The 15,048-nt window shown below is 46.9% G+C and overlaps 1 protein-coding gene across 2 annotated transcripts; it reads left to right on the forward strand.

The window, feature by feature from the left end:
- Positions 1 to 1,094: 1,094 nt before the first annotated feature.
- On the forward strand, positions 1,095 to 14,426 carry PLEKHO1 (pleckstrin homology domain containing O1). Of its 2 annotated transcripts, XM_031967446.1 has the most exons (6): positions 1,095 to 1,340; positions 2,149 to 2,295; positions 8,083 to 8,223; positions 9,094 to 9,198; positions 9,536 to 9,637; positions 11,328 to 14,426. In XM_031967446.1, exons 1-6 carry the CDS (start codon positions 1,311 to 1,313, stop codon positions 12,027 to 12,029), a joined length of 1,227 nt encoding a protein of 408 aa, XP_031823306.1. In that variant the 5' UTR covers positions 1,095 to 1,310; the 3' UTR covers positions 12,030 to 14,426. The 2 variants fall into 2 exon arrangements, with proteins under 2 accessions (XP_031823306.1, XP_031823307.1); XM_031967447.1 differs by lacking the exon at positions 8,083 to 8,223.
- Positions 14,427 to 15,048: the final 622 nt, after the last annotated feature.

The raw sequence follows: 15,048 nt of genomic DNA on the forward strand, positions 1-15,048 counted from the left end.
AATCTTGAGCCTGACAATGCATGAGCCCAAATACTGCACATCTATGATCCTTCTTGACCACCCTTCTTTCCCAACAATTATCAGTATCCTTTTCATTTCCAGAGAATTTTAGTTTTCAAAGAGCTGTCCTTTCTAATCTCATTGTATCCTAATAACATCCCCGAAAGTAGAGAGGGCACCATTCTCTCAGCCTTGTCCAAAGCCATCTGGGAGCCTCAGCCTTCTCTCTTTATCCACTAGCTGAGGACCCTGAGACGCTGGGTTCCGAACCACCGGCTTTTCTGGAATTGAACTGGCAACGGGGCTTCTTCCCCCATTCAGAACTTCCTCCCTCTGCTCAGTCCCTCCCTCCCCCTTCTGCTGTCCTTTGTCACCCGCAGTCTTCCCCTGGAACAGAGAAAGCAGAAAAGTTTTCCAGAACACCTCAACTCCTTAGACCACTTTCTCTGCCACCTTCCCTGCTCTCAGAGCTCTCCTACCCCTCCACGCGCCCTCGTTTGGAGGGAAGTCCAAAATGGAGAGGTGACAAGCCCTGCCCTTGGGGGAGAAGCTTCCAAGTGCCAGTTCTGTCTCTTTAAGCGTGTCTGGCTCCTGGGACGGCTGGCTGCGCCCCCTGCCCCCGAGACCCTCCCCCCGTGTCTGCAGGGCTCGCGTCCCGAGCCCCGTTCCGAGTGTGTCGCTACGCTCGCAGCCTCCCTGGCTCCACCTCTCGCTGCGCGTCTGGCCGGGGGCCTCCTCTCCATCTCTCTAGCCTCCCTCCGCTTCTCTCCTGTGGTTCCCTGTCTCGGTCTCGCTTTTCCCCTTCTTTACCCCTGGTGTGTCAGAAACAAAGGAGGGAGGGGGGAGCTGCACAGTAGGTCGGGCTCGGCGATTCGCCCTTTATTCTGAACTCGCGACGTCAGCGGGCCCGGGCGGGCAACTGTGGATGGAGCTGCCGGGAGCCCGCTGGCTCGCCCAGAGAGAGCCGGGTCCGAGGAGAGAGCAGCCCCCGAGCGGGCGTGTGTTTGTGCGTGCGCTGGGATGGGGACGGGAGGCGTGCGGGGGGCGGGATAGAGGGAGCCGAGGGGAGGGGGGGGCAGGCATGCGTGTGTGTGAGAGTGTGAGTGCGAGGGAGGCCGGCCCTTAGTGTAACCGGAGCTACAAAGAAGGGAGACAGGGAGAGTCGAGAAGAGGGAGGAGGAGGAGGAGGAGGCGGCGCCGGGGGCATCTCCAACACCCTCCCCCTTGGAACCAGCCACATCAAACCGGCCTCGGCCACCGGGACCCCGGGCCGGCCCACACCCCCTCCCCTCCACCCGTGCCCACCCGGGATGATGAAGAAGAACAATTCCAGCAAGAGGGTGAGTGTCTCTGGCTTCCTCTAATTCAGTTGACTTACTCCTCCCAGGACCCCCCAACATCTCCTTCCGGGGTTCTGGCCTGTTTTGCTGGGGAGCAGGGACCTCGGGAGTGTAGTCTTGTCCCCTTCCCCCCCCCCCCCACCGCGCCCGCTCCCCTTCCCCCCTTCTCCTTTGCCATCCCGGTCTGAAGATTTTACATTTCATTCAATCTCTGGGATGCGGTTGCCTTCCGCGGGTCCCTGAGCCTGTCACCCTAGTTGCTGGCAAGAACCGGGGGGTGCTTTTTGCTGGGGGGAGACTGGTCGAGATGGGTAGTACTAGCCTCGGCTTCTCTCCTACCCCCCACCTCCTCTGTGCTGGGAAACCAGCAGCAGTTTGCATCGTGCTCTGCGGTGGAGAGCGAGAAAAAGACAATGAAAATAGAATAAAATGCCCTTAACCCGGCGCTTCGGAAAGGAGAAAATGGGGGCGGGGGACGGGGGGAAAGAGATCGGGGGAGAAAGAGTCACAGGTCCCCACTTTTTTCCCCCCTCTCCCTCCCCGAGGCCTGAGCTCCCAGCCTCCGCATCACCTCTCCAGGGCCGTTTCAGCTGTTTATCTCAGGCTGAGGGAGGTCAGGATGGGGAAGGGGACTGACTGCCCGGAGTGAGGACCGGCGGAAACCTCACTGGCTTTCCCCAGTCTCTCCAGCCCCCTAGGGTGATCCAGAAGGCCGGGAGGGAGGCAGCTAGGAGAGACCGGGAGAAAGAAGAAATTATCACTCACTAATGTGCTTCTTATCTTCCCCACCCCCCACCCCCTGCGGCAGGGGCCCCAGGATGGAAACCATCAGTCCGCACTGCCTGAAAAGGTCGGCTGGGTGCGGAAATTCTGTGGGAAAGGGATTTTTAGGGAGATCTGGAAAAACCGCTACGTGGTGTTGAAAGGGGACCAGCTCTACATCTCTGAGAAGGAGGTAGGATCCCCTTGCCTTCAGTCACCTCAGCTCTCCTCTCCACCTTCCCTCATTCTCTCCATCAGCCTTTTACATCCCCTCACTTCTACCTCCCCACCCCCATAAACCATATTTGTATTCCCAAAGCAAGTTGAGGGAGCAGACTTTCTATCTCCCACCACACCTTGTCCGATGACAAGGTTGCCCTTTGCTGAGAAATGCCCTGAGTTGGGTGACAGACGTTGAGTTTGAAGCTAGTTGGTGGTTTTTCCCTTGCATCTATTTTTCTGAAAACAATGGTGATTTTATCCCAAGATTTCAAAATAAAAACCCCTTCTGATAAAATGGGGAGCCCTTCCCCCAGTGTCCCCTCCTACCCAACCCCCAGCCCTGTCTGCAGCTTCCATCTGCAGACAGAATTGTTTCCTCTGCTGCTGCTAAAACATTCTGCTCAGTCCAACCCCCCCCCCCCCCCACCCCCCAGCCAAGCTCCCTCCCTTTTCCTGTTTCTAGCGAGGCCATACATTGATCATATCAACAGCTCAACTGCACTGAATCATAAGGGAGATAGAATAATAACACACACAAGGCCCAAGATCACTGGGATATGTGAAAGTCAGCTAACGTGACCTGGGATAGAATGTGTAGCTTTGTGAGTGCTGGGGGATTCTATTTGTCACTATTCAACTTAACAAACATTTATTAAGTTCTTATTCTATGTCTATTATGCTCTTTTCCCTCCCTTACCTCCCAGGAAAATAAAAAGGACAGAGGGGGGAAAAAATAAACAAAAAACTCCAACTCAATTGGGGACCAGAGTTACATATCTCCTTTTTTGCCTTCCTGAAGGAGGAAACCACAGGGGGGAAAATGCAACCAATAGTCTTTGTCTTTTCCTTAGCCAGCTCCAGTTCTGTTGTTAAACTAGAAACTTCAACTCCTCTTGGGTTAGGATGGCCAGGTCCTGGTCATAGATCCCGGACATTACCCTTTTCCTCCCTCTCTCCCCACCCCTGGCTTTCTGTGTGTTTCCTTGGAAGGAAGAAAAGGACTTAGTATCTCAAACCAGGAAAAAGATGGTTTATAGACAGACCTTAGTTTATAGAGTTTATAGAGAAATCTAAACAGACCCCCTGGCTAGAAGTCATTTTGTCTTTATTCCTACCTCTGAGTCACACAGTGAGAGACTCTTCCTAGACTTTCCAGTCAAGATAGTGTGACTTCCTTTGCCTCCTCTTCTTCCCTTTTCTCTCTACCCAGCACTGACTGGGGGAAGTTCTCCTTGGATTCTAACTTCCCAGGCACTGCTTTAAGACACAGCTTTTCTTATTCTAAAGATTGTGCTTGGGTAAATAAATCCTACACATTTGTCTGGAGACTAAAGGCACAGGAGAAATCAAGATTGTAGCTGAGTAGGAAAGACCTGGAAACCTTCTACTCTCAAAATTCCTCTTTAAGAGGGAAACCCCTATTTGTCCAAATCGGTATAGAGGGGCAGCTAGGTGGTATCAGTGAATAGATCATTAACCCTGAAGTCAAATATGACCTCAGACATTTAACACTGTGTGACCCTGGACAAGTCACTTAACCCCAATTGCGTGGGGGGGGGGGGGGGGGGGGGAATAATTAGTGTGGGGCCTTGGGTCTTTAAATACTGGAGAAAGTCTGGACCCAGAGAAGAGGAAGAAAGAAAAAGAAATGAAGCCGACTTGTTTTTAGGGAACTGTTTGACAGGAAAATACCCCTTCAACTTCACGTATGCAGATATATATAATTCCTCCAGAGGATTTTTTTTTTTCAAAGTTTTCTGGCTTTCCTGAACAAGTGTCAAAGTGTATCATCTGTTTTCCCTGAACTTCATAATGGCAGGAAACATCAGAGAACAGTCAGGGAGGACTTCCCACACGTCACATCACAAGGGGAAACACAACTATGATGAGGGGGAGGAGGGAATAGGAAGGAACAGAGGGAAACAGGGTATCCCTTTCTTGTCTATGTCTTAGCAAGGGGCTAGTCATGGGAAGGGTCAGGGTAACTGACCCCTGCCTAGAGGAGAGAAAGGTTGGAGTGTGGAGGCAGAGGGAAGGATGCGATGACCTCAGGCAGAGATGTTGAGTGTTCTATAAATCAGCAGCATCTGGTTAGTTATGGTGGATGGAATCTAAAAGGAGAGGTTCAAAGTGTAGCTTTGGTCCTTCAGTAGAAAGGATTAGGGCAGAGGAAGGCATTGGGTGATCTGGAAAACAAATAAGCTGATGTCTCCCTCTTCTTGGGAGACATTTTCTATGCAGAAAACAGCCTAAGTTTTAGGGGCTCATAAAGAAGGGTATGGATTTTCTCATACTTCCCTCACAATCTCTCCCCCAGAACCCCAGATGGTGATCAAGTCCCCATCTCAGACCAAAACAGCCTTTTCCCCCAAAGTGCTCGAGCATTGATGGGACTGAGCCTTGAGGACTCTAAAGTATAAATTTAAGTTTTTAAAGGGAAAAATTAAAGAGTGTATATCCTAATGAAGTTTTAAGCTTTAATAGCTTTAAGTAGACTTTTGTCTTAGTGTTAAACTTCAGTAATTTAAAAGCACACTAAGACTTTTGTGACACACTATTTTATTTTAGCTCATTTATAAATTGTTTCATGCAAGATCAACAATGTTAACATATATAGCGCTATACATGGTGATGGTAACAATGATGCAAGAATGTCTTTGTCTTTATACCTCTGGCTCCTAGTAAATTTCCCATATTTATCCTTCTCCTTCCAATTACCTTTCAGCCCTGGGGACCATAGAACAGACAGGCAACCCCAAGAGGGAACAGACCCTCTAATGCCAAGAGGGAGTTTCTTTAGGGATGTAAAAGCTGAGCTCCCACAAATTCCCTTCCTAAAAGCAACCTATATATGTCATTTTTAGGTTTTCCACTTCATAGCACGAAGGTGCTTTCAAGATCTTTCAAAAAGATCTAAGGGTACTCAAGATAAGTTGTGCTGACATTGTGGGAATAGAAATCTCCCTCAAAAAGATTTTGGAATAATTGGAGCAAAGGAGTCAAAACATGTTTTGTTTTTGTTTTTTCTTTAGTTTTTTTTTTTTTAAATAAACATCTCAGCCTTTGTAGACTTGGGACATAGAGGCAAAAGAAGGGAAGAGGTGATTTCAAAAGATCAATAAATCTGTGGATGGCTTTGAGAGATTTTTTTTTATGAAATAAAAAGCCATAATAAAATGCATGAAGGAAATTAAGGTCCAGACTCCCTGACCTGACCCCTTGAAATGTTCCCTCTTATTTTCTTTCTGTTTCTCTCCTATCTTACCTAGTATCCATTTCAATTTTCCCTTTTTCCTAAGGCCTCTTCCAGCTTCTCAGTTCTGATTATAGAGGAATCCATTCCTCTTTTCTGGGGGAAAAAAAAGAACAAAACACTCACTCGTGTGCCCCCCTTGTGTGCCCCTTCCCTTACACACACCTATTGCTTTCCTCTCCATAACTTCTGATTTCTGTTAATATTCTTAATTCTGGGAAAGGAGGAGAAAGAGAAGTGACACATCATTTTATGTCCCTGCCCATATTTCTGGGAATTGTTCTTGACTTAGGAGCTCCTTGCCAGGATCTGGCCACACCTCCACCAATGTAGCTTCAGAGTCCTTGGTTCCTTTCCTCCCCTTCCTCCTTCCCACCCCCCCAAAAATGTAAAAAGATAACAAGAGAAAAGGTCTGAGAGTTTTATGAAAAAAGTCAAAGTAGAGGTAGGAACCAAATTGGAGATGAGCGGCTGGGAAGATGAACTTTTTGTTAGGCGCTCAATACGATACAGCAGTTCTTGGTTCCAAAGAATAGGTAGACACTGGAGAGGAGTTGGGAATAAGGGTGTATGGACTGGTAGAAAAACCTGCATTTGTCTGATTTGGAAGGAACAAAGTCTCCTCTGGAGTGCCAAGCTTGTAATTCTAAAACATGTGTGCTTCAGAATTCTGTGTCTGAGTGTGAGAATTTGCTTATCATTGACTGGGGGACTCTGCCGTGCATGGGGCTGTGTCCCGGGGGGACTTGGGAGACATGTAGCTACATGTAGTTGTGTGTTTATCCATAACAAGGCCAGCATTTGGAGTCACACATGGAGATTGGTTTTGTGTTTCTTCCAGCAAGTATGGCCTGCTTATCCTCAAAGTCACCCCTCACACCAGGCCTCCCAACTAATGGGGAAACAGTACCAGATGCTACCTTCTCCCCCAACAGTCCACCTAGTATAGACCTCTAACTCTAAAGTCCCTAAATGATTGGGAACTAATTCATTTGGGAAACTGATTAAGTCTACCTCCACTGACCTAATCAGATCCAAATGGATCCAAGAACCAGTTCTAGGTCTCCCAGCTTTAGAAGATGATGGGGGACACTCTGGGAAAGGATAGAAGAGGATTGTAAGAGAAAGTTTTTAAAAAATGAACGTGGGGGAAAGGTAAAGAAAGTTTGATTTGTTGTGATCAGAGAAGGCCATAGGAATAAGGGTAGATTCTTAGAAGGAGATTACAAAAGGAAAGATTAAGATTAAATACATGAAATAATTTCTTAATAATTAGGAACCAAAATTAAAAAAAAATAGTTCGGAATCTTCGATTCTCAAAATGGGATGGATGTTCAAAGAGATTGTAAAGTATTTTCTTTAGAACTCTCTGAAAATTCCTCTCAGTCAGAGGCAGCATTGGAAGTTCATTGCAGGGAACACTGACTGGCTCCAGAAGACCTGGAATTTACCATTTCCTAGCCTATGACCTTTATTTAGCAAATCACCTAACCTCTAAAGAACTCAGTTTTCTTGCCTGTATCATGGGACTAATAGTGCTTACAATATCCATCTCATGGTATTTTTGCAAGGAAAAACATACTTTGTAGGCTGTAAAGTGTTCTATTCATGTTAACTATTGTTATTATTTTTAGATGATTTTATAAACTCAATGAATTTAGGTTGAATTGACACAGGGCCTTAAAGGGGGATCCTGAGATTGAAAAGAGCATTTGTAACTTTTACCTGTACAGAGCAAACTTTGCAGCACAGGGAATGAGCCTCTCTTGCTATGACCATCCGGTTACTGAAATACAAGAGGCAGATGAGTCTCTTTATAAGAAGATATAGTAAAGATGGGGGGGGGGAGCTAAGAAGGGGCAGAGTGAGGATCACCAATAGTGAGTGTCATTGTAGTGGGGAGGCTACAAGTGGATCCTCCCTAGCCTTAACTTCTCTTCCTTCCTTCTAAGATCTTGGACTAATTTATTTGTAGAATCGATTAACATCTCTGACCTAATCAGACCCAAATGAACCCAAGAGCCAGTTTTAGGTGTCCACATTGGGGAAAGGCTCTGAAAGCATCCTAAGAGAAAGTTTGCAAAGATGAACTGAAGAGAAAGGTTAAAAGACTTTGATTTGGCAGCCTCCATTGACTGGGGAGATCATTCCTGCCTTCTTCAGAATAAGGGGATGAACATAGTCAATGAAACCATGTTCTCCAAGGACAAGAGAAAAGACTGGAAGAGTAGGAACGAGAAAGTGTAAACTCTGTCCTCATGGAGAAGAATAGGGGATATCGAGTTTGTGAACAAATCTTCCAGCTAGGAGTTAATACATGAGCCCTCCCAATTCCTCCCTTTTCAGTGGTACCTCCCAAGGCCTCCTGACAGGTGACCACCCCAGACTGTTGTTTTTGGTTTTTTCCTCTCCCTGGGCTGGTTTGAACCAAATGAGTGAATGGGGGAAAGGGCCAAATAATTCTTATCTCCCCCACACCAATTCACCCCGCCCCCGCCCCCCTAGATAAAAGATGAGAAAAATGTCCAGGAAGTATTTGACCTGAGCGACTATGAGAAATGCGAGGAGCTTCGGAAATCCAAGAGCCGGAGCAAGAAGAATCACAGCAAGTTTACCCTGGCACACTCCAAACAGCCTGGGAATATGGTATGTGTCCCCACCGCCTTGGCCCCCTGGACGCTTATTGTACACAGCGGTGTTGAGAAGATCTCTCCCACACACATGCTCACTGTTTGTCTCAGGGAGCTCTCTTACCTCCCAAGTCTCGAATCCCCAGGCTCCCCGACATCAGCTTTGACCTTTTCTTGGGAAGCATTCATCCCTCAGTCTCTCCCAGTCCCTCAGGCTCTTCTCCTCTGCCCACTGACACCCATCCTATTTTCTTAAATTTGCCCAGAGAAGAAAGCCCCTTTACTTTTCTTGGGAGTGAATGCTTACATTGTCCCTAAGAGGCAAGTTGTAGTTGAAAGCCTATTTCCTTTTGTCTAAGTGAACACACAGCAGCTACTCCCATTTCCTGGAAAATGTTCCTTCATACATGTAAAGAGCCTTTTTTTTGTTTGTTTTTGATTTTTTTGGTTTTTGCCTGTCCTTCGCTGCCCCCCAACCACCAGCCCTCTCTTCTCCAGCTGCATAATCACCTGTGTCCCTCTCAATATTCTCTCCTTCACATCCATACTTCATTTGAGCTTAGGGCCCAGAACAGCGAGCCCAAGACTCTCTCCTGTACAAAATATGTTTCCCTTTCCAATCCATGATCACTTCCGAGACATAGCGCCCAGTTGTGCAGTTTTGTAGTGGGAGACATAGCAGTATCCCTAAAGAGGTGGTGTGGGTTTGTGGGGAGGGGGAAGAGAATGACAGAAATAGAATCTCCCTCCTAGAAAAGGTGGGACCAAAACTAATCGGACATCTTGGTGTTTTCACCACGAGGTCTCCAAATTACCCTCAGGGGCAGGGGCATTGACTGTGATCCCCCCTGTTGTAACAAAAATCTTCCCCACCACCCCCAACCAGGCACCCAACCTGATCTTCCTGGCAGTGAGTCCAGAGGAGAAGGAGTCTTGGATTAACGCCCTCAGTTCCGCCATCACTCGAGCCAAGAACCGAATCCTGGATGAGGTTGGTGAGGTGGGGATCAGTGTGGAGATGGGCAGGTCTAGCTAGAACCAAGAGGAAAGCCGAATTAACTGACTGGCCCCAATGACCTGCTCCCCTCCAACTCCCTCTCTCTCTCAAACTCATGCTTACCTCCTCCTACCCCCTTCCCAGCTCTCTTGCCCAGGTCTATTCCCACTTTAGGATGTGATTAGCGGTTCTTTCAAAACTAGGAGATCCTGAAGTTCAAGGGATATATTGTGAGACAGGTCATGGGAACTGTTCCCCAGCACAGGTGTTTTCAGGGAAGTTGGGACAGAAGGAGGGAGGTTCTAGGGAACACAATTCTTCTCATTGCCAGGTCACTGTTGAAGAGGACAGCTACCTTGCCCATCCCACCCGTGACAGAGCAAAGATCCAGCACTCTCGACGTCCCCCAACCAGAGGACACCTAATGGCTGTGGTACGTAAGAACCAGAGTTTCCCTACTAACTGAGACCAAGATTTTATCTTATAAAATGGCACCAGGTTACATCTTTGTAGATGGGTGTCTGTCTTGCCATCAGCCTCTAAAGGTTGTGTTTACATCTGATAGACTTCCTAGTTTCCCTTAAATGCTTTATGAATCATTACCAAAACTTTTATTCAAGAGATACTTAACATATACCAACTGCCTAGAAAGTGTCATGTTGTAGAACATGTAAAAAAATCTTAATCTAAATTCATAAATCTTATGCTCAAGGAACACTAATTGAAAGGCCAATCAATCATCAAGCATTTATTATTCCCCTACTAAGTGCTGAAAATACAAAGACAAAAATAAAAGTTCTGCAACTCAAGAAACATATTTTATTAGGGGAGAACGCATGGCCACCTGTAAATATAAATAAAATAAAGTTGTGGGGGTAGGCACTAGCAGCTCAGGGCAACAGGGCTGGGAATTAAATGTAAAAGGCAATACCTGAACTGAGTTTTAAAGGAAATCAAGGATGGATTCTAATGGGTAGAATGTGGTAAAGAGGAAGTGCATTTCAGATATGGAGGACAATCAGTGGTTAGACCCAGAAATAGTACCAGAAGAACAGGTTAACTAGACTAAAGAATGTAAGGAAATGATGAATAGAAAGTGTGGAAAGGTAGATTGGAGCCAGAATGGGAAAGGTTTTGAAGGTAGCAAGAATATGACATGGTCAATCTGATACTTTGGGAATATCACTATGGTGTTTCTGTGGAAGAAAGATTAGAGAGAGAAGACCCTTGAGTCAAGGAGGGAGGTAAAATATGAAAATTTAAGTAATACCACAAGAATTTTTAAAAACTACAAGAGATGTCATGAGGTAATGTATAAGAAAGTCAATCAAGTGACTTATCACTGAGTTGCTAGTAAGCTTGTGAGACAATGCATATATAAAGCACTATATAGAAGTCAGTCTCAATGAACATATTTTTATAAGTTTGCTAACCTGCTATATATTTGTCCAAGTTTCAAAGGGGTTTAGTAATTCTGAGTATTACTACTTTCTTAGGGTCTTTTTAAGGTCCCAATATGAGGTCAGGGTAGTAGAGGGAGTTGAAGTCATGTAGCTAGGAGGAAGGGAATAGACATTTTGTAGCACATATTGTTGGCCAGAGCAAAGTGCTAAGCATTTTTTAAAAATATGACGCCATTTATCTTCACAATACCCTTTGAGGTAGGTGTTACCATCATTCCCGTTTTACAGATGAGGGAATTGAGGCAGATGGAAATTATGTGACTTGGCTAGTCCAGGTTTGAGCCCATCACTCTATCTGCTATCATGCTTCAGTTACCCCTGTCCTCCCATCCCACCCCAGCTCCCTGGGGATGTGGATGAAGAGATCCTGTAGATCTCCTCAGTGTGGAACCCTACAGTGGGTACTTGAGGATGCTTCCCTCCACATGAAAAATCCTTACATGGATTCAAATAATCAAGTGTCAGTGATCACAATTAGGAAAGAACCTGGAAGGCAGAAATGGTTTCTCCCTGTGTTTAATTCCCCAGCACAAAGGAGGCTTCTAATATATGTTTGTAGTCTAGAATTGAATTGGAGGAGGCAGCAGTGGGGGGCTGAGGAGGAGTAGCACTTGCCTGGGTATCGCTATTCATGACCTATGGTTATAATTCCCGGTGCAGGCCTCGACCTCTACCTCGGATGGAATGTTGACCTTGGACTTGATCCAGGAGGAGGACCCCTCTCCGGAGGACCCCACTTCTTGTGCCGAGAGCTTCCGGGTGGACTTGGACAAATCTATGGCCCAGCTGGCAGAAGGCAAGAGACGGGCAGACTCAGACCGGATCCATCCTCCGTTGGACCGGGGCCGCAGCTTTCCCCGGCCTTGGGAGAAGCCGGAGAAGGGGGCCCCCTACACTCCCCAGGCCCCCAAGAAGCAGACGCCCTCAGAGAAAGGCCGGTGCGCTTCCTTGGAAGAAATCTTGTCACAGCGGGATGCTGCCCCAGCCCACGGCCCGCTCCAGCCCGAGGAGCACTCCACCCCCACCCCACCTCCCCCCGGACAGCTGTCTCGGATCCAGGACCTGGTAGCAAGGAAACTGGAGAAGACGCAAGAGCTGCTGGCGGAGGTGCAGGGGCTGGGGGATGGGAAACGAAAGGCCAAGGACCCTCCGCGCTCTCCCCCTGACTCTGAGTCAGAACAGCTCCTGCTGGAGACGGAGCGACTGCTCGGGGAAGCGTCCTCCAACTGGAGCCAGGCAAAGAAAGTACTGCAGGAGGTGAGGGAGCTGAGGGACCTGTACAGGCAGATGGACCTTCAGAGCCCAGACTCCCAGCTCAGACACACCGCTCAGCACAGCCAGTATCGCAAGAGCCTGATGTGAGGGAGCGGGGAAGCGGCCCCGAGGCGCGCTGCAGGGGATGGACTGGCGGACGCTGGGAGAGGGCTTGTTTCTTTCGTTTTGTTTTTTTTTTAATTTACCGCAATCCAAAAAGAAAAGCAAAAAACAACTCACGGCTCCCGCTGGTGCCTAATTCTCCCCTGTGGCCTCCCCCTTTCTTTCCGGAGCCATAGACTGGGCTCAGATCGGAGGGAGAGGGGTTCCCCGCTGAATGGTAGCGATCTGGACCCACTGGGGAGAAAAGAAATGTTGGAGGCCGTCTGGCCAAGTTCTCATCTAGCACTAGAGATATGGGGAGGCTAACTCCCCAGAGCCGGACTCTCTGCCATCCCCTACCCCTATGCAGAGGTCGTATGTTTATGTTTCCAATCCTAGTGCAATGGGGGCGGAGGGAAGAATCATTTCCCCCTATCCATGTGCCCTCTAAGGATGAAATTTTAGCCAGAAAGTCCAGACTCTAAGGAGGTGGATTCCACTTCCACCTGTTCCAGCCCTTGGTATCAGTGAAGGGAAAGGAGCTAGGCATAGAGAAAGGAGAATAGTTGTAGACTCCAATCAGCAATCAGACATGATCATTCTAACATCAGCCTTTCCTTGCTATTTGAGCTCTCTCTCTCTCTCTCTCTCTCTCTCTCTCTCTCTCTCTCTCTCTCTCTCTCTCTCTCTTTTATTTCTTATGTGGGTGTTTACTTCTCCCTCCACCTCAGAATGAGTTTAAAGACACGATGCTTATAGTGTAACTAGGAAGAGATGGTCGCATTCTCTCTGTTTCTTGGGAGGGTGGGACTCCTGTAGCAGGGAAATGAGGGACAGCTGACCCCAAGGGAGAACTGATCTAAGAATGAAACTGGGAGCATGCTGGGTAGGTGAGAGGGGGAAAACCAAACACATGTTCGTGTTCCTCTTTTAGCAAGCCAGAGTTTTCTGGGTCCTTCCCCCTACTCTGCCTGCCCCCAAGAGCACTTGTCCCTGTCTCAGAAAGTGAAGGTGCACACACACACACACACACACACACACACACACCACTTGACTCAAACCTCTGGTTCACCAACAGGTGCCAGGCTTCCTTGCATTTTTGTTTATGAGAAATCCTGTACAATTTACATTTCGAGTTGTTTGCTTATCCTTTGCTATTTATAACAATGATGAGGGAGAGGGGAGAGAAAAGACATGTCACTGATTTCAAGAAAGAGAGAAATAGAGATAGCTAGAGCTTAAAACTGGCCCTTTCTGGGAGGGAGAAAGAGAGAGAGGGAAGAGAGGGAGGGAAAAGAGAGGGGAGGAGAGAGAGAGAGGCAGAGGAGAAAAGAAAAAAAGACGGACCCTCATGATTCTTTTACCCAGGGTGGTCTTTCAACCCTTCAATCTGGGGAACAGGAAGGCTTGTGTATGGGGAAATGGAAAAATCTAAGGGGACGTGACCAACAAGACAACCCAAACAGAAAAATCCATTCCTATTTCAACATTCTCCCTCTCACTTCCCAGTTTTTCTGGAGATGAGTCAAGAGGGATAAAGGAAAGTAGTCCTTGGAGAAACACAAACCTTTTATCACCTCACAAATCCAAGGCTAGCTCCTAGGATTATTCCATTTCTCCTCCTGATGTCACCTCCCCACCCACCTTGCCAACCCAATCAGGAAGATAGATAACTCTTCCACTTCCACCAAATCTTTCATCTCTCCACTTCTTCGTAGTCAGAAATTCTTTCTCAGGAACCTCAGTAAGCACCTTTTCTGAAGGTGCTTTCTTTGATGGGGAATAGATGCTGCTGCTTTGGGGCTTAAATAACCAGGCTGGTTTCCCCACAGCCCAGGCTGGAGATCATCTGGGATATTGGAACAAGAAAATACAGTTGTGGGGTGCTAAATATATAAGACCTCCAAAATCCCCTGACCCAGCAAATTTGTGGCCACCTACAGTCTGAATTCAACCTACACTTTCTTCTATTTCTAAATCTTCCATCTTATTTTATTTTCATTTTATTTTACCAGCGTTTTCCCCTTTTCTCCCTTTTTTCTTCCCAGTCACTCCCACGTAACAAGAGGAGAGACAAAGAATCAGAATGACATGTATTCCTAAAACATGCCACTTAGTCTTGTTTCCCAGGGGACTGGAAAGATGGGGGAGACACTAAAAAAGGGGAGTCCAAGAGAAAAATGCCAAAAAGCAAAAGTAGTGAGACTAAGGGAAGAACTGAGCTCTAAGGTATACTTTAAAGACCAGGGACATTTTCATCTGATTTGCAGCTAAAAACCTTCGATTATCTCCCCCATTAGAACTAAGCTCCATAGGAGCACGGACTATCTTAATTTCCAATTTGTATCCCTAATGCTTTGCACACAGTAAGCCCTTAATAAATGCTTATTTTATTCAACCATTCATCAGTGCCCAGGAACAAGTCTCCAAATCCCTAGAAAAATGTTAAAACTAGATAATTTATCTTTTTAATGCATACTCCTGTTATCCATAGACCAGTTAGCTCAATTGGTTACCATCTGGTACTAATGAGGTCAAGTTCACAAACTCAATCCTGGCTTAACCTAGATTGTTTCACTATTTCAAGGCCAGAGTGTCTGCCCTTTTTAATCTTTGCTGACTGTTTTACAATTATGATTGTGGGGATGGATCAGTAGCAAGTTTGTCATCATTGTTAGAAAAGAAGTTCCAAGTTTCTGCCCTGCTGACAGCAGGTCTTTCTTTACAAACATGTTTTTGGATCAACACCTTAGGCAGTTTTATTTATTAAATGGAGCCTTACTTCCGCTACGCTACATCGAGACCCCCTCGTTCCCATCCCTAGGATGTTATTGTTGTTCGATCATTTCATTCAGATCTGACTCTTCCCGACCCCATTTGGGGTTTTCTTGGCAAAGATATTGCTCTGGTTTGTGTTTTCCTTCTCCAGCTCATTTTACAGATGAGGAAAGGAGGCAAACGGGGTTAAGTGACTCGCTCAAGTTCACACAGCAAGTGAGTATGCGAGGTCGGATTTGAACCCTGG

Source organism: Sarcophilus harrisii, chromosome 4 (genome assembly GCF_902635505.1).
Source record: "Sarcophilus harrisii chromosome 4, mSarHar1.11, whole genome shotgun sequence".
Classification (NCBI taxonomy): Eukaryota; Metazoa; Chordata; class Mammalia; order Dasyuromorphia; family Dasyuridae; genus Sarcophilus; species Sarcophilus harrisii.

Bases quoted from the DNA above. Each gene is read 5' to 3' on its own strand.
- PLEKHO1 (XM_031967446.1), top strand. From the start codon at position 1,311: ATGATGAAGAAGAACAATTCCAGCAAGAGG. The intron at 8,224-9,093 runs GTATGTGTCCCC...ACCCCCAACCAG, and splicing joins CCAAACAGCCTGGGAATATG to GCACCCAACCTGATCTTCCT. The intron at 9,199-9,535 runs GTTGGTGAGGTG...TCTCATTGCCAG, and splicing joins AGAACCGAATCCTGGATGAG to GTCACTGTTGAAGAGGACAG.